Source organism: Pipistrellus hanaki (assembly GCF_964339955.1).
Source record: "Pipistrellus hanaki genome assembly, chromosome: 11".
In the NCBI taxonomy this organism is placed as follows: Eukaryota; Metazoa; Chordata; class Mammalia; order Chiroptera; family Vespertilionidae; genus Pipistrellus; species Pipistrellus hanaki.
This window is the reverse complement of record NC_140513.1, coordinates 70198456-70216883: the sequence shown is the minus strand read 5'-3', so window position 1 is coordinate 70216883 and position 18428 is coordinate 70198456. Positions and strand designations below refer to the sequence as shown.

Genomic DNA, 18428 nt, shown 5'->3' with positions numbered 1-18428 from the left:
AACCATACTCCATGCTCACTCCGTCCCGTGGTTTCCAAGTGTATCTGCCTGAGTTTAGCTGAGGTGAGTGACCATGCGAAGACTTATGTGTGACAGACACACCCTCACACACACACACACGTACCTCCATCATCACGCATGCACATGCATAGTGTCTGCACACATGTATATGCATATGTACCCCCACACATGCAATCTAACCCAGGCCGTGCCTTACACAGTTGCAGGGCTGGACCAGCAGGCCGCCGGGCAGGACAGGGTTAGCACAATACGCTGTCACTACGGTCAGGGGTCACCACGGCCAGGAGTCAGTCATGTTCTCACCCACCTTTCCTCTCTAGGGAAAGTCTCAGCTCTCTTATCGGGCCCCTGGACTGGTTGATCCAGGCCACCCAGGATGATCTCTCCCATTTAATAAGCTAATTAGAGGTGTTATTTACATCTGCAAGACGGCTCCCCGGAGACTCAGCCGGGTTGACAACCAGAAAACAGACCACAGCAGCCAGCTCGCGAGGGGACAAGCCCCACACGGGCGTGGTCCCCGCGGAAGCAGCTCTGCTCACTCGCACCGACGAAAGAAAAATCCAGAAAATACGTTCTAATAGATCTTTAGACTAAGGAGAACATGTCTAAAGTGAATTGAAGAAAATATTAGTGAGGCTACCTAAAAATAAAGAACCATGGATAAGAATCATAACACCATCAAAATGACGAGACATACAAGATTACTGTCTTAATATATAAGAAAGTCTATGAATCACTACAAGCTTTAACTATCTAACCGGAGATTGGCAGAGAATGTCAGTAGGTTGATTTTAGTAAAGCAAATGTAAGTAGCCCTTAAACACAGACAAAGATATTGCATTTTGTAATGAGACACAACTTTGACCTGTAGTGCTCCGTGTCCACCTGTGAAACGGACCAGATAAACACTCGCAGTGACAGGATGGGGGCAGAGAGTGACAAATAAGCACGCTCACACTTCGTTGAAGTGTGAAATGAAACAATCTCTCAGGAAGGCATTTTCTCAACACCCATCAGAGTTAAAAGCAAGATTTCATTTCTAAGTATTTATACACATGTTCTTGCATTTATATGAAGATGTTGATTGCAACATTACATAATTGCCAATCTGGAAATAACTTAAAAGTCTATCAATGGAAAATACATAAAATCATTTACAATAATGTGCATACTGTGAGAGGCAGCTGAGATCGAAAGTTGTTTCCAAAATCTAATGTTAATTGCAAACAGCAATATCATACACATATGTTTGTGCTGATATGGCATAGAATATTCTGGAAGAATACAGAAAACAGCTGCTTTGGGAGTAGCAAACCGTGCCAAGGAGACCCACTTTTCGCTGTACATCCTCTTGTGCATTTCTTTATTTAAAATACATTTTTAGCCGAGACCGGTTTGGCTCAGTGGATAGAGCGTCAGCTTGGGGACTGAAGGGTCCCGGGTTTTATTCCGGTCAAGGGCATGTGCCTTGGTTGCGGGCACATCCCCAGTAGGGGGTGTGCAAGAGGCAGCTGATCGATGACTCTCTCATCGATGTTTCTAACTTGCTATCTCTCTCCCTTCCTCTCTGTACAAAATCAATAAAATATATTTTAAAAAATAAAAATAAATAAATAAAATACATTTTTATTGATTTGAGAGAGGAAGGGAGAGGGAGAGGGAGAGGGAGAGGGAGAAAGAAACATCAATGATGAGAGAAAATCATGGATCGGCTGCCTCCTGCACACCCCACTGGGGATCGAGCCCAAAACCCAGGCATGTGCCCTTGAATGGAATCGGACCCAGGCACCTTCAGTCTGCAGGCTGACACTATCCACTCAGCCAAATCGGCTGGGGCCTGTTGTGCATTTCTAAACTTGCACCTGTTAAAGTTACTTCATCAATTTTTAAAAGAATTAAATATTGGTAAATAATCACTCTGATTAATACTGTGAAACTACTTTTTTTGTCCAAAAAGAGGGCTTATTTAAATTAATACAACCTTGAAGTGTGCATTGAATTTTCATAGATGCCAAAAATATCAATAGTTAATTGATAAAAGAATTGTAAAATTTAAACTATAGATTGAAAACATTTCAATTGCTCATAATAAATATTTTAGGAGAACTAATACATTTTTACAAATAGAAGGGGATTTTCCATTATTTTCCATTATTTAATCAGTTATGAGAAAAGACTACAGGAAATTATTTCAAATATTTCAGTTGTTAGCTGAGATGTAAATAACTTTCTTGAATTTGTTAATCTGATCAATATAAATAGTTTTTAATAATTCAAGCACAAAAAATGGGTGGATGTTAAAGCTTGAATTAAATCTAGCATGTTAATTAATGAAAAGTATTTTGATTTGAAGATGATTATTAATCAAATAAATCTTAAAGTTTATAATAAAAACTTAAGGGCAGATCTAGTTAAAAAATGTAGATATTAGTAACATTTCGGTATTTTAAAGTATAGCAGGATATAGCTACAGAGCACAGGTGTGACTGCCCTCTGCCGCCGTGGCGGGCCTGGCCCCTGGGCGTTTGCGCCGGAGGCTCAGGCACCCCTCCCTCCCTCAGGACCGGGGCTGAGCGCCGCCTCCCAGAACAAAGACGGGTTTGGCTCCACAGCCCAGAGGCGCGCACTCTGAGCCGTGGGAGAGTGTCCAGAATCTCAGATACAGTCCACTTTCCATGTTTTATTCCCACACGTACCGTAGAGTGATGGTTGGAATGTTTAAGACGTTTAAATACACAGTCTGCAAGGGTGCCACTGAGGGAGGAGGAGAGAAAGCAACTCTCAAGTCGTGCTGGTTGGAGGCGGCAAGGCAGGGCCAGGCTGAGAAAGGTGTTCTAGGTCCTTATACAGGGCAAGGCCTTTGCTTCTCAGGTGAGTGCTCCCGGGCCAGGGAACTGGCCTCGCCCAGCAGCTCCACAGAGCGATCCTGCTTCCCCCTTGTTCATTCTGAGTCCCCACTAAACACAGGCACACCTGGCAGTGTGTCCAACGTATCATCTACTTGTAGTTAATCCTGCAAAGAAAGAAAAGAAGAAAGAAAGAAAGAAAAAGAGAGAGAGAGATCAGGGATTGTGATTTGTAGACTAGTTTTTATTTTGTAACTGTGGAGTGGTCTGTTTTTACCAGAACTTATAAAACTGGAAGTTCACATTTCTCCTGCAGAAAGCTAGGAAAGCTAGTGCCATCTGGTGGTGCCCTGCCCGTTTGACTTCTGTTTGAATACCAGCAAAAATAGGAAAAAGGCAATTGTCAACTTTCACTTACACTTTGTCTCTAAGCAGAAAAGGTAAAGCTATTGATCAGGGCGAATAAATCGAGTGCAAAGTCGACCCAGAAACGACCAATGGCATAGTGACCAACATGCTCTTCATTACATTTTAAATACTAATCAACACTTATAATTCACCGTTGTGCCTGAGAGCTCATTCTCTTTTTCAGAAAAAATAATATATATATATATATTTTAATTGATTTTAGAGAGACGAAGGGAGGGGGAGAGATAGAAACATTGATAAGAGGGAATCATTGATCGGTTGCCTCCTACTAGGGATTGAACCCACAATCGGCATGTGCCCTGACTGGAATCGAACCTTGGCCTCCTGGGTTATAGGCTGACGCTCAGCCACTGAGCCATTGCGGCCAGGCCGCAGCTCATTCTTCACAAAGTCCTCCTTCTTCTTTGCCCTGAACATCCTCTCCAGTGGGTGTGCTGTTGGCTGTTCTGTAAAGGGCTTCTCAGCCAGTGCTTAGGGAACGTGAAACCTGCTCTGTCTTCGTTTCACCACCAAGTCACCGCTGCCCTTTAGCTGAAGCAGCGGGAGACCTCCTGTTTCTCTCAAAGAAGGTCCTCCCGGGCGGGCCCTCCTCTGTCCCAGGCGGGCAGCAGGGCGTGGCTCAGGGCGGCGCTGCGGGTTACTCCTCGGGCGGGGCTGCAGGCTGTGGCCCTGTGGGGTCTGTGCAGGCCTGGTGAAGTGACTCCCTGAGCCACCTTGGGGGGGGGGGGCGGGAAACCTGGGGCCCCACCTTCCAGAGGGGCCCTCGGCCCTGTTCCTGCCCCTGGTTCAGACGGGGGGGGGGGGGCATGAACACCAGCCCCACCCCAGGGGTGTTTAAGGGCTTTAATTTGGCTGGTCCATCGCTACCCATTCTGACTTAGTCCTGACCCCTGGCTTACCTCTCAGTATTTTTTTTTTTAATATTTTATTGATTTTTTTTCACAGAGAGAAAGGGAGAAGGATAGAGAGCTAGAAATATCGATGAGAGAGAGACATCGACCAGCTGCCTCCTGCACACCCCTCACCGGGGATGTGCCTGCAACCAATGTACATGCCCTTGACCGGAATCAAACCTGGGACCTTTCAGTCCACAGACCGACGCACTACCACTGAGCCAAACCAGTTTCTGCTCCTCTCAGTATTTTGTCCCGTGTTTTCTACGCCCCTTTAAAGCTCAGCATGGGAGTCGTATGCCAGGTCCTTGCAGCTGGCTGCATCGGAGACGCTTGCACGAAGCCTCCTGCCGGGCACTGCAGCCGGAAGACGGTCTTGCGTGGCAGGGGCAGGGGAGGAGGCGAAGAGAGGGCTGTGTCTCAAAGTTTTGTCTCTGATTTTGTAACCAGAAGAGCTGAAATGGTAGAGTGTGAACCAAAGAGGCTGTCTTAAAGTGTGCGAGCTATCCCTGCCGTGGAGTTTGATCTCAGGAGGGAGCTGAGCAGGGGGGGCGGCGACCTTGGGAGGTACTGGTTTTTCCTGGGACAGTCCTCCGAGGGGGGCAGGCCCCGACACAGACGAGAGGAGCCACAGCACGCCCGCAGTGCTGCCATCATGGAGGCGCTCCACGGAGTCAGCTGCCATTGGAATTAGCCACCAGAACCTCAATTGTAGATCACTTGAGTTTACACATCACATCTCCAGCTTCCTGCATCTAGCAGGTGTTGGTCTGACACGTTTCTACTGAGCACCAGCAGGGGGCGTGCCAGTGCTCTCTCTCCGGCTGTGAAGGAGTCTGCGGGACTGTCATAGCCACCCTGCAAGCAGCTGGGCAGTGGGACTGGGCAGCGGGGCTGAGAAAATAGCCCAGGACTTCCTGCTGACATGGAGCAGGTCCGTTAGCGGGTCAGCTGGACCTTTGCCCAGCAAGCAGTGCACTGTGGCCAGTGGCGTGAAGAAGGAAGTCACGGCGTGGGGAGCAGTGGCCGCGGTGGTGGTGGCCGTGGCGGTGGCCGCGGTGGCGGTGGTGCACTGGCCTCCTGAGGGCTCTCTGGTCCTGGGCAGCAGTAGCCATGCGATTAAGCCTAATGTCTGCTTCTTCCAGTTTCTCTGAAGTCTGGCAGCACCTCATTGCTTTGTGGCCAGGGCTTGGGCACTGATAAGGTCAAGGGAATGTACAATTTCTACTCAACTCACAGGAAAGAAAAAACAGGTTTTCCATGAGTCAAATGCAGTAGCAATGCCCGGGTTAAGTTGTGCTGAGGGTGCTGTGCAGGGCCTGAGCCAGAGACTTCCGAAGGGGAAGGTCACAGGAAGAGCAGGATCAGACTTCCCCGTTTCACGGTACACACTACATGGAAGACAGAACGGGGAGGGCGCCGTTAACCCAGCACTAGGCTGCCTGCGGCTGCTGCCTGCGGGCTCTGGGTGCGAGAAGGATGGCTTTCCTCAGAGACCTCGAGGTAGCCGATGGTCGCTGACTGCCCTTGGCCTCCTCCGCTCACCCCGATGCCGCGTGGTCTCCACAGAAGCTCAGCAGAGGCGAGCCTCCCCCCCCCCCCCCCCCGTGGGCTTTGGAGCGAGGGAGTGGGGCGGCCGGTGGGTGTCCACGCCTGCTTCTAAACGGCTCCCGCACGCGAGGGGAGCGGAGTTAACCCGGAGGATGAGCCGCCGGATGGTGAGAACCCGCAGGCTCCGGAGGTGCAGGGGGAGGGGAAGGGCTGTGAGCGGGAGGTGCTCTGCCCGCAGGTGTGTCCTCCCGCAGCCCCGAGCCCGCAGGCCCGCGGGGATGGGATCCGGCGGGTTCCACCCTCCCGGGATCCGAGCAGGAGCCCGAGAGTGAGACAAGCCGCTTTGTGCTCTGCTTCTTCCTCTCTGCCCTGTGCTCCCGCAGAAGCTCGGGGTGGCTGTTTGCACGTGAAGCCGCTCCCGGCAGAGGAGCAGCGCAGAGGTAACCTGCTCTTTGTGCTTCAGGCCTCGCAGGGGACCCGGCCAGAGAGCACCGCGACCTTTAACCCCTACGAGCCGGAGGGAGCACCCTGGGCCTCTGACAGAGGTGAGAGCTGCCCGCTCAGCCCTGGGCGTTTCCGCTGGGGAACACAGCCTCCCTCCCGGCGGGTGGGCCTCCCGGGGCGCTCCTCCCGCTGCTCAGAGCTCCCACCTCCTCATGCCAACTCTGCCCCAGGTTCGCGTCCGAGGGCTCGTCCACGCGGGTGCTGCGCCCATTGTGCCTGGAAGAGGGGCCAGCGCAGGGGGAAAGTGCACCCTGGCAGACGCCTGGGCCGTGGGGGGGCCTGGGGAGGACGGTGCTGGCGGTGTGAGGCCGCACCGGAGGCCGCGCAGGGAGACAGAGCTCCGTGGGCTCAGTGTCCTCCAGCCTGGTTATCGGAATGGGCCTCGGCACGGCCTTCTTGGCTTGAGGTGACCCCAGGACACTTCTTATTGGTGAGCTCGGTCTGTTCGTCACCACAAAAGCCACCCAAAGCTTAGCTTCAAACACAGCAGTCATGACTGGGCCTCTCCCTGCGCCACCTGGTGCGGGCCAGGCGTGTGCCAGGCCTCCGCAGTCACACCGGCAGCCGGTGCAGGCCTGGCGAGGCCCAGTCGCCGTCTCCACTGGCCGTGGGCCCCAGCCTGGCCTCCCACGCTCTCAGGCTGTCTCCCAGCGCGGGCGGCGTCAGGGCAGTGGCACACCCTGCATGGCTTCAGGAGCCTCAGAGCCACATTGCAGGCAAATGAGCCGCTTGTAACCTCCCCCGAGTCCTCTCCAGCATCGCTCCCAAGAGGCGCTGTGGGGACACGGTCACAGCAGCCACCGAGGCGGGGCAGCCTGCACCGCCCAACGGGAGGGGGTCAGCACTTTCAGAAATACAGTCACCGCCCCACCAGGAGGGCCCATCCGTACTGGCCTCTGGTATGCACGCCCTGTCCAGGCAGCAGTCACCAGGAATGGGCCCCGGACAGCGGGCCTCGGGGCTTGTTGCTGCCAGCGGGCCGGGAAAGGCCGCCTGGCACTCCCGGCCCCGTCACCGCCCAGAGTGGCCAAGGGCAGCTGTGGCCACAGGAGGTCGGCGGGTGGGTGGTGGACGTCACCAGGGCCCCAGCCTGTGCTCCCCGCTCTGTGCAGAGCCCCAGAGAGAAGCGCTGCCCATGGACACGGGGGTGTACGAGAGCCCCTACGCGGACCCTGAGGAGATCCGGCCCAAGGAGGTCTACCTGGACCGGACGCTGCTGACGCTGGAGGACAACGAGCTGGGCTCCGGCAACTTCGGCACCGTGAAGAAGGGCTACTACCAGATGAAAAAGTGAGTCCGGCTGCGGCCTCGCCGCTCCGCCCGTGTGACCTGTGTGGCCACCTAACCCCAGCAGGAGGGCAGCGCACCAGACAGGATGATTTTTGTCCGTTTCTGGTGCAGTTGCCATAAAAGCATCCACTGTGTATATTCAGTATATAGACAGTCTATAATAGTAAAAGCCTAATGTGCTAATTACACGGATGTCCTTCCGGACGAAGCCGGGCTATGAGGGAAGCGGGGCCGGCAGTCGGGGGAAGGAAGCCTACTCGTGCATGAATTTCGTGCACCGGCCTCTGTGATTATGTATGATAGCTTGGAGGTTACACGGGTGTCTTGTAGAGAATTAGAAAATAGTTACAAGTGAATCATAAAAATATAAAAATGTCATATTTGTATCAGCCAAATATCACTTTTGTGAACTAACCATAGTGTGTGTGAGAGAGATCTTTATATGCACACACATACACATGCTACTTAATTAAAATGCAACCATTCAGCAACAGTGTTGTCAATTTATTTTCTTCAATTTTTTCAAATTATGTCTCATTTTTCTTATGCAAAAAAATTTCTAATTTCAAATATCATTAGCATAATTATTTATTTGCTTTATCCCATAATTTCAAATAACAATACCTATTATGCAATCATTAGAATTGAATTAGTATGTTACTGATATGAATAAAGCTGGTTTTGTTGTTCGATGCTATTTTAAGGAATTTGTGTAAATGTTTTTGAGTAGGTAAGTAAGATGATTCAAGGGTCAAGAATATAGATAAAAGTCTTGCTTTCGATTGCTCACCTTCCATGCATGTATAGTAGTATATGTGTGTTTAAATATATATATATATATATATATATATATATATATATATATATAAATAATATGCTTATTTTTAAATATATGTATGCATACCACAGTCATTTTGCAAAATGGGCTTAAATTATCCTGTACTAAAGTATGCATTTTCATAACTAGTTTGTGCTAGTAAACTTCTGACTTAACTATATGCAAATTAGCGACCTGATTGAGATGCACAGCCCTGCGTCCTCTGCTCGCAGGCTCCCCACAGCTACTCTCTGTGTGTGGGTCTGGCTCAGCTCTCCGCAGGGTGCATCTGAAGGCATTTGGTGCTTTCGATGTTAACATGTATGGTGTGATTTTTAGAGTTTTATGTGCTTACCCTGGTGTTGGATGAATAGGGAAGCATAGCTGGTTTTGCCTGTTACTGAGGCCCAACAGCTGGCCAACTTCACCTGTTATTTCTAATTATTTCTGGTAATTGATCTTTGCAGCCTTCGACCCTTGCTGGGTGGGTAGCAGCTCACGTTGCATTAAGAAAGCTCGCCCTGCCGGGACCGGTTTGGCTCAGTGGATAGAGCGTCGGCCTGTGGACTGAAGGGTCCCGGGTTCGATTCCGGTCAAGGGCATGTACCTTGGTTGCGGGCATATCCCCAGTAGGGGGTGTGCAGGAGGCAGCTGATCGATGATTCTCTCTCATCGATGTTTCTAACTCTCTATCCCTCTCTCTTCCTCTCTGTAAAAAATCAATAAAATATATTTAAAAAAAAAAAAAAAAAAAAAAAAAAAAAAAAAAGAAAGCTCGCCCTTTTCTTACCTCTTTGAGGGCCGTGTTTTTAATCATGAATGTGTATTACATTTTATTGCATATTTTTTCCATGGCTGGGATAAACAGCTTTTCTCCTTTATTGTGTAATGTGGCACATTATACACTGATTGGAGAATATGTTTATTGATGAGAGAGAGAGAGACAGAGAGAGAGAGGACAGAGAAACACCCATCAGTTGCCTCTCATATGCACCTGACCAGGGATGGAACCCAGAACCTTTTTGGTGCACAGATGACACTTCCACCACCTGCTACACTAACTGATTTTTCAAACATTAAACCCATTTTGCATTCCTAGAATAAACTCTTCTTGTACATGAATTTTATATTCTTTTTTTTATAATTTACTCAAATTTTTATTATTTCTCATAGAACTTTTGCATCCTATGTTCAGGAGGGTCATCAGGAAACTATATTCTTGCATTTCTCTGACTGGGTTGGCATCAGGGCAGTGCTGCCTTAGGGAAGTGAATCAGGAGTTTCCTTCCTTCTCTCTGTCCTGGAAGAGGCTGTGGGTGTGATTTTTCCCTTAAGCCCTGGGGAGAATTGAGAGCTTTTTGCATGTTAATTTTGGCCCCTACCTCACACAAACACAAAACCAGTCTGGATGGCTGGTTGATGAAATGTGAAGGTCAAACAATAACTTGTCTAGTGACAGCATAGCACAGACAGTGCTTCCGTGATGGAGAGGGGAGGGGTTCCGGGTCTTGCTGTGCCCGTGTGTGGGAGCTGAGCTCTTCCCTGCGCTGCCTGCACCCGTGTAGCGCGGGTCAGGCTACCCTGCTGCTCTCTCACTCACCTGCTCTGTCCCTCAGCTCTTGCTTTATCTCCCGCTGTGGATTCAACAAGAGGCCACACGCCCTGCACTGTGGGGACCGTACTCAGAGAGGCAGTGTTCAGATCATTCCTGGTTAAGTCCCATTCATTGACGTAAACCCCACTGTGCAAGGTGTTCTCCAGAGTTCCAAATGATCTGTGTGATGTTATTAGAAAATAAAAATAATAATTCATGTTTTGCAATGAGGCTTGCTCAAAATTCACAAAGCAGCTAAAAAGTTTGTAAGCTGAACTTTAACAGCACATGGTCCTTATGTCTGCACTCTGCATCGGAGGACTGTGTGTTCAGCTGCGTTACACACCGTGGAGACGGCAAACCCCAGGACGTTACAGGAGCCCCTCTGCCATGTCTGTCAGGTCCAGTGGAAGTGACCAGCTGCTCGTGGTCCTGGGCTTGCTGCTGGGCTAGACACTCGGCAGCACCCGCCACCCATTGTTTTGTTTTGTTTGTTTGTTTGCTTTTTTAAAATATATTTTTATTGATTTTTCACAGAGAGGAAAAGAGAGGGATAGAGAGTTAGAAACATCGATGAGAGAGAATCATCGGTTAGCTGATTCTTGCACACCCCCTATTGGGGACATGCCCGCAACCAAGGTACATGCCCTGAACCGGAATCGAACCTGGGACCTTTAAGTCCGCAGGCTGCCGCTCTATCCATTTCGGCCAACCCATTGTTTTTAACTAAAGAATCCTTCGTCTGAGAAGTGACAGAACATTGATGGAAAACTAGTCCCTAAGCCTCTTAGGATGCATGTCCCTTGGGTGCTGTCATGGGTATAACCCAGTTCTAACGGACATTTACCTCCAGCGGCCTGCTGACCGGTCTGTGTGTTCTGGCTTCTTTGCAGAGTTGTGAAGACGGTGGCTGTGAAAATCCTGAAAAACGAGGCCAACGACCCGGCTCTGAAAGACGAGCTGCTGGCAGAGGCCAACGTCATGCAGCAGCTGGACAACCCGTACATCGTGCGCATGATCGGCATCTGCGAGGCTGAGTCCTGGATGCTGGTCATGGAGATGGCGGAGCTGGGCCCGCTCAACAAGTACCTGCAGCAGAACAGGTACTGCCGCCGGCACCCGCCGCGGGGCCCGAGCCCCGGGCCCTGGAGGCCTCTCCCTCCATCGCCACGTGCCTTGCCAGAGGAGAGAGCTCTTGTCTTTGGATCAGCTGTTTCTTAGCTCCTTTTGGGCAAAAACAAAAACAAACAAACAAAAACCTCTAGCTTGCCAGTTTGTATTTCATTCTCTTTGCCCGCTCTGTGCTGGCCCAGGGACAGATAGAGTCAGCCTTAGAATGTCCTGGCAGTCAGCCTCACCGCCGAGGAAAGACCTGCTTGTTACAAGAACATGTAATCAGCCTTCTGTGGGAGAACCGCGGCATCGTCCTGCTGGCTGGCCTCTGCGTGCCCGCGGTAACCACTGCTGCACTGCCGCTCGGTGCTGAGGCGGAGCAACTCCTAGCCGAGCCACTGGCTGCTAACCACTCGCCACCCCGCGCTTCTCCTGAGGCTTTAATCGCCTAGAGGGGAGGCATTGCTCCCGCTGCGTGGGGGGAACTGGACTCAGAGAGGGTTTTGTTTTCCGTCCAGTAGTGAAGCCCGGTTCCCCTTTGGCCCGGAATGGCCAGCCTGCAGCGTGCGTGCCATGCAGTTCAAAGTAAGCCTTGAAAGTCGCACCACTGACGGGGCTCACTCTTGAACAGCTGTAGGTTAGCAAGGTTCTGTCACGGCGGCTGCTCCTGCATGCACCCCGTCCGCCGTCACTAATGCACACTTGCCTTGCAGACACGTCAAGGACAAGAACATCATCGAGCTGGTCCACCAGGTGTCCATGGGGATGAAGTACCTGGAGGAGTGCAACTTCGTGCACAGAGACCTGGCGGCGAGGAACGTCCTGCTGGTGACGCAGCACTACGCCAAGATCAGCGACTTCGGGCTGTCCAAGGCCCTCCGCGCCGACGAGAACTACTACAAGGTGGGCGGCGCGGCGCTCCGGCGGCGGGCGGTGGAATCTCCTCTGTGTTCTGAGGGGATTTCAGGGAGCAGGGCCCCTGTTTAAATAGCTATGCCAAATGTTCTTCTGGGGCTCTGGTTCCATTGTTAAAATGGAAGCACTAATATATCACAACCTGAGATTTACTCAGAACAGTATCTTCCAAACCACGTTCCTTGGGCAATAGGGAACCCACCATTAAGGGTCAGAAAGAGAACTTAAGATCACAGCCGCATTTATAGTCCCAGCAAAGTACAGAGAGCACCGGATAAATCAGCCCGGGAGGCGGAGCCTGTGCTCCATGTCTGAACGGCTGCCGCCCAAGACAAGGAAGCAGGCGTGTCCGGAGGTGAGGAGGGAGGGCACGCCCGGGCACTGCTGGTGGGAAGGGGCACGGCCACTGTGGGAAGTCGGATGACGGCTCCTCAAAAATTTAAGACTAGCGTGACCTCCGACCCAGCAGCCCCATGTTCGCATATTCTCCTGAAGGAGATAAAACCGCTGTGCGAGGGCGGGCTGTGCCTCCCATGTTAGCGCAGCATCGTTCACAATGGCCACGATTTGTGAAACAACCCAAATGCCTGCCAGTGGATAAACGGGTAGAGAAAATGTACACACACTCACACACACACACACACACACACACACACACACACATTTCAACTGTTAAAAAGGAGATGCTGCCGTTTGCAAGAACATGGATGAAGAGTGAGAGCATCATACAGAGTGACATCAGTCAGACAAAAGAAAACAAATACTCCATCATCTTACCTGTGAAACCCAAAGAAGCTGAGCCCTGGGAACAGAGGGCAGGTCCTGGGCAGGGAATGGATGGAGGTGATCAGATGCACAAACGTCCAGCTGTGAGACCAGTGAGCTCGGGCATCTCGTCAGCACGGCGGTGCTGAGAGGAGACAGTAAAGTTCTCACCACAGTAACAGCGACAAAGCGGAATCACGTCAGGTGAAGGCCACGCAGCTAACTACTGTTGTCAGCAGCTCACAAAGTACAGGTGTATCCAACCATCCTCTTGCACACAAACCAGAAGCCGAGTTAGAACCATAAAAAGAGACTAAACGCTCCGAGAAGACGGTGACATGGAGAATATCTCGTAAGCAAACAAAGCAAAATGGGCTAACAGAATAAAAAGCTGAAGGATTGGAAAGAAGCGACAGGGGTGGAAGCAAATGAGCGTGGCCCTGGGGGGCTGAGGCCGCGCACAGCCTCGGCGCCCTTCGCCCGCAGCTCCCCGAGACGCGGGCACACAGGCTCCCGTGCGGTCTCCGCGGACAGATGTCTTTACAGACGAAAGGTTTGGGCCACCAGACGTCACACAAGTCCATTGGCGCCATTTTTCCAACAGCATTTTGCTCACTTTATGTCTGTGTCACATTTTGGTAATTCCTGTGGTATTTCAAACCTTTTGGTTACTGTTAGTTTTGTTGTGCTGGTCTTCTCTCGGTGATGTTGGATGTTGTTATAAACGCTTCGGAGCAACACCAACTGCTCCCATAAGACGGCAAAGCTGGTGAATGCCGGTGTGCTCTGATTCTCCGCAACCAGCCTCCCCCCTGTCTCCTTCCCCACCTTCCTTTCCCTGACACACCACAACACGGGAAATAGACCAACCACTAACCCCGCAGCGACCTCTATGGCCGCCGCGGACAGCGGCCCCTCGGAGGGGCCTGGGCAGAGAGAGGGAAGCCTCCGTGGTTCCTGGGAGCGGCCGCAGGCAGCACCGAGGTGGGAGACGGGGCGGCGCCTGCGGGCGGCTTCTGGAAGGGGCGCCTGCGGACATGGGGGAGGGGAGGGGGTGGTGGCGGGGGAGGGGGGCCGGGAGTCCAGCCCCAGGGGAGCCGCGGGAGCCCTGCGATCTGGTGATGGAACCTAAGGGTGGGGAGCGCAGCCCATGGATGAGCAAAGGAAGTGGTTGCTTCAGAGGAACCGACTCCTGGCGAGGAGGCCGCGGGGCCTGTTGCGATGACGGCGGAGGCTTTAGAGTCTCCCGTGAACTCGGCTGGGGATGCGGCCACAGGGTAGAGGCCCTCCAAGTCTGAGGGTGCTGTGGGCACAACGCCGTCACTCAGTAGCCAGCACTGCAGAGAAACCGGCGTGCGTGGGAGGAAGTCACCGATGCAGCCAACTTCACTGTTGTCTTATTTTAACAACCTCTCCCTCCCCCCCCTGCCCCCCCAACCACCATCCTGATCAGCCCGGAGCCATCAGCATTGAGGCAAGACCCTCCGCAGTGACGATTTGGACTCGTTGAAGGCCAGGCGATGGCTAGAACGTCTTAGATGTGAAGTGTTTTAATTAGGGCCGTACCCTGCTCTTAGACTTGATGCGGCTGCACACGGAGTGGACTGCAGAGTAGTGTGGACGTGCATGCGCTCGGAAACCAGAAGGTTCCTGACTGCCGCTGCGGTGGTGTCCGGAGTGGAAGTCACAGACTCTCCCAGGTCGCCTCACACTCTGCAGCTCTGGCCAGTGAGGCAGGGTGTGTGATGACGGGCCTCTGGGCGGAGCTGGTGAAGCTAGTTGCAGGAGATTTATGTGAAGCACACAATTAACTCTTCTGAAATTGACTTTATTTGCATGTACTGACATAGACACATATCTAAGACACAGGGTTAGTAGAAAAATTAAAAAGTAAAGTGCAAAAAGGGTGTGCCTCTAACTTTATCACCCCCAGAAGCATATGTTCCCTGCTTACACTGTATCTGTATTTTTCTGGAAAGATCCAAGAAAAGCTCTCCAAGGTGGTTTGTCTCTGTAGCAGGAGGTGGTGGTGGGCACAACTTTTGAAAATCTAAATCTGAAGACAAAGCAGAACATGGAGGAGACAGAGGTGCGATCAGTGTGGCTGATCACTGAGCTGCCGGACACCTGTGGTCTCAGACCCATCCCCCACGATGCCCCTCCCACCCCGCCCCCTCTGCCCCGCCCCCTCTGCAGATTGAAGTGACACCCCGGGGGCAGCAGGCCTCACAGCTCCTGAGCCCCTGAGCAAAGGCCTCCAGGAGGCACAGTTTGGGTCTCACTTCCTCCTTTAGAATGAGAGCGTTTGGCATGATGCTGTAAGCAACGGTGCCAGTCAGGGAGTGCGGGCTCAGAGCCGCAGATGGTGCACTGAGAGCCGCCGGCTCCTGGCGCGGGGCAGGACGCGTGCTCAGCGGGGCTCTCCCTGTGACCGGCCACGGGCTGTGAGGGCCGGAGGACGAGGTGAAAGGAAATGACTAAGAGATGCACCAAAGTCGATCACAGTCATTTAAAACTGTACTTGAGAGTGAAAAGTTTAAGATTTTAGGTTTTAATCATATGTTTAAGGTTCATTCCAATTACATGCACACATGCACGTACGCATATACCTTCACACAGGACACATGCATGTGTGTGCATACACATGGTGTAGTGAGTCATGATTTCATTCTTTTTTTAAATTGTGGTAAAATACCCAGAACATAAGTTTTACCATCTTACTATTTTCAGGATTACAATTCAGTGATGTTAAGAACACTAACTTTGTTTACAACTGATTTCTAGAATTCTTTTTATCTGACCAGATGAAACTGTGCTCACTAAAGCCCCCATCTCTCCCTCTGCACGGCCCTGCGCCCTCCCTCCTGTCTCTTCCTGGGACCACTCCAGGGCCCTCGATGAGTAGAATCTTCCGGTGCTTGCCCTCTTGTGACTGGACTGGCCCCTCATGGTTCACCCATGCCTTCGTGTGTGTCTGAATCCCTTCCTCCGGAAGGCTGGTGAATCCGCTGTAGGTCCAGCCCGATCTGTCTGTCTGTCCTCTCTCAGCGGCACTGGGTGCTGCCGCCGGGGGTGGGTGAGCAGAGCTGCATGGACATGGCCTGTTCTGACGGGAGCTCTCCCTTTGCCTCGCTCTCAGGCGCAGACGCACGGGAAGTGGCCGGTGAAGTGGTACGCCCCCGAGTGCATCAACTACTACAAGTTCTCCAGCAAGAGCGACGTCTGGAGCTTCGGGGTGCTCATGTGGGAAGCGTTTTCCTACGGGCAGAAGCCATACCGGGTGAGCCTCTGCTTCTCATTCCTGGTCCCGCGGGCTTGTTCTGTCTGAGCAGACGGGCACCTTCACGCCGGGTGCCGGCCTTGCCTCTGAGGCTCTGCTGTCGGTGACAGTGCATAGGCCCTTGGTTCATGCTAAACCGCAAGAGAAATGTGTCACGCTAGCTGAACAGCTTTCTGTCGTTGTACACTATGCATGTCAATATGCATAGAATGTACCGAATCAACATTAATTAAAATTGAAATAGAAAGCACGGCTATTTCCAGTATCAGATCGGCAGCTCAGTACATTTGTTAGATATCCTTAGACTGAGGCACACGTGCCGAAAAGGGCGCAGCTGCTGGGATGCAGCTTGTGAACCTTCACAAATGGAACACACCGTGAAGGCAGCCCCAGAGGAAAACGACAGAGCCCAACTCTCCCGCCCCTGCACGCACGCCTCCGCGCGGGCACCGCACTGGCGTCCAAATCCTCGCCAGGCGCTCCTCGGTCCTTTCTGGCTCTTTATCATTGAAGTTGCACCTCATGTCCTCTTGTTTCGTTGGGGATGGCAGTTGGGATGTATTTGTGGCTTTGTTTTGTTTTGCTGAGGGCTATGTATAAAGATCTCAGGTATATTTGCATGTTTTAGGGGATGAAAGGAAGTGAGGTGTCCGCGATGCTGGAGAAAGGAGAGAGGATGGGGTGCCCTCCGGGGTGTCCGAGAGAGATGTACGAGCTGATGACCCTGTGCTGGACCTATGAGTGAGTACCCCTTCCCCATGCATGCAGCCGCTCGGACCAGCGTGCCGGGCTGTCTTCTCCGGGGCGGGGCGGGGTGGGGGGGGGGGTGCTGCCTCCCGCACAGCAGGGAGCTGCCTTGCTTTCCGGGCCATGCACTTCCATTCTTTGTTCTGAGACTAAGTGTAGACAATTACCCTAACCCGGAGGGCACGGTGTGAATGTAGATGATATTGGCGGGAGGGAGGAGGCCACAGTAGAAAGATGCTCCTATGTCGGGTCTGGTACTGTGGACCATTCTTGGAGACCGAGGATGAGAGATGCTTGGTGGGAAATGTGTGTTTTCCTAGTTCCTGGCCACCTTCCGGGGTAAGGCGTGACCACGATGCTGGCTGGCTCTCAGATGAAATGTGAGGTAGCATTGCCCAAGGAGTGCCCCAGGCCTGGGCGTGGTGGTCCTCAAGGTTGCCTGGAGCACACGTGATCTTATGGCAGCTCAGCAGGGGGGAGACCCATCACACCGGGGACCGCAGAAGGACACACCCAGCCAATCAGAGAAGGACACACCCGGTCAATCAGAGAAGGACACACCCGGGGAAGGACACACCCAGGGAAGGACACACCCAGGGAAGGACACACCCGGGAAGGACACACTCGGGGAAGGACACACCCAGGGACCAGGGAAGGACACACCCGGGGAAGGACACACCCAGGGAAGGACACACCCAGGGAAGGACACACCCAGGGAAGGACACACTCGGGGAAGGACACACCCAGGGACCAGGGAAGGACACACGGGGAAGGACACACCCAGGGAAGGACTCACCCAGGGAAGGACACACCCGGGGAAGGACACACCCAGGGACCAGGGAAGGACACACCCGGGGAAGGACACACCCAGGGAAGGACACACCGGGGGAAGGACACACCCAGGGACCAGGGAAGGACACACCCGGGGAAGGACACACCCGGGGAAGGACACACTCGGGGAAGGACACACTCGGGGAAGGACACACCCAGGGACCAGGGAAGGACACACCCGGGGAAGGACACACCCGGGGAAGGACACACCCAGGGACCAGGGAAGGACACACCCGGGGAAGGACACACCCGGGGAAGGACACACTCGGGGAAGGACACACTCGGGGAAGGACACACCCAGGGACCAGGGAAGGACACACCCGGGGAAGGATCACACCCGGGGAAGGACACACCTTGGCCAATCAGAGAAGGACACACCCGGAGAAGCATCCACCCAGGGACCGGAGGAGGACACACCCGGGGACCAGGGAAGGACACACCCGGGAAGGACACACCCGGGGAAGGACACACCTAGGGACCAGGGAGGGACACACCCGGGGAGGCACTGGTATTTGCAGTAGACTGAATAACTTGGGGAGCAGCTCTGCTCTGAGGTGCAGTGGCTGGTGATGCTGGAGCACCCCTGGAAAGGGGGGCATTGCAGGTGCTCTCAGGCACCACCAGGACTCTGCGGCCCCCAGAGAGCACCACTGCCCACGCTGGGTCTCACCGTGGTCAGCCCCGAGGGGAAAGGGCGGTACGCCCAGCTGCTGGTGCTCACGCTCAGAGAGGCCCCAAAGCTCCCACTGGGCTGGGAGGTCTTGAGCTGGCTGTCAGTGCCGGCAGGGAGAGGCGGGAGGAGGTTTTGTGGGGTGTCCATTCTTTGAGT

General features: G+C 52.8%; 1 protein-coding gene across 2 annotated transcripts in view; it reads left to right on the top strand.

Annotated features, from left to right (window-relative positions):
- SYK (spleen associated tyrosine kinase) overlaps positions 1–18428 on the top strand; it is a 78070-nt gene that overhangs the window by 53922 nt on the left and 5720 nt on the right. For both annotated transcript variants that reach the window (XM_084899016.1, XM_084899017.1), the window contains exons 8-13: positions 6207–6288; positions 7360–7537; positions 10842–11051; positions 11775–11964; positions 15881–16021; positions 16650–16762. In XM_084899016.1, the coding sequence (XP_084755142.1) occupies positions 6207–6288; positions 7360–7537; positions 10842–11051; positions 11775–11964; positions 15881–16021; positions 16650–16762 (914 nt within the window). The remainder of the gene's footprint in view (positions 1–6206; positions 6289–7359; positions 7538–10841; positions 11052–11774; positions 11965–15880; positions 16022–16649; positions 16763–18428) is intronic.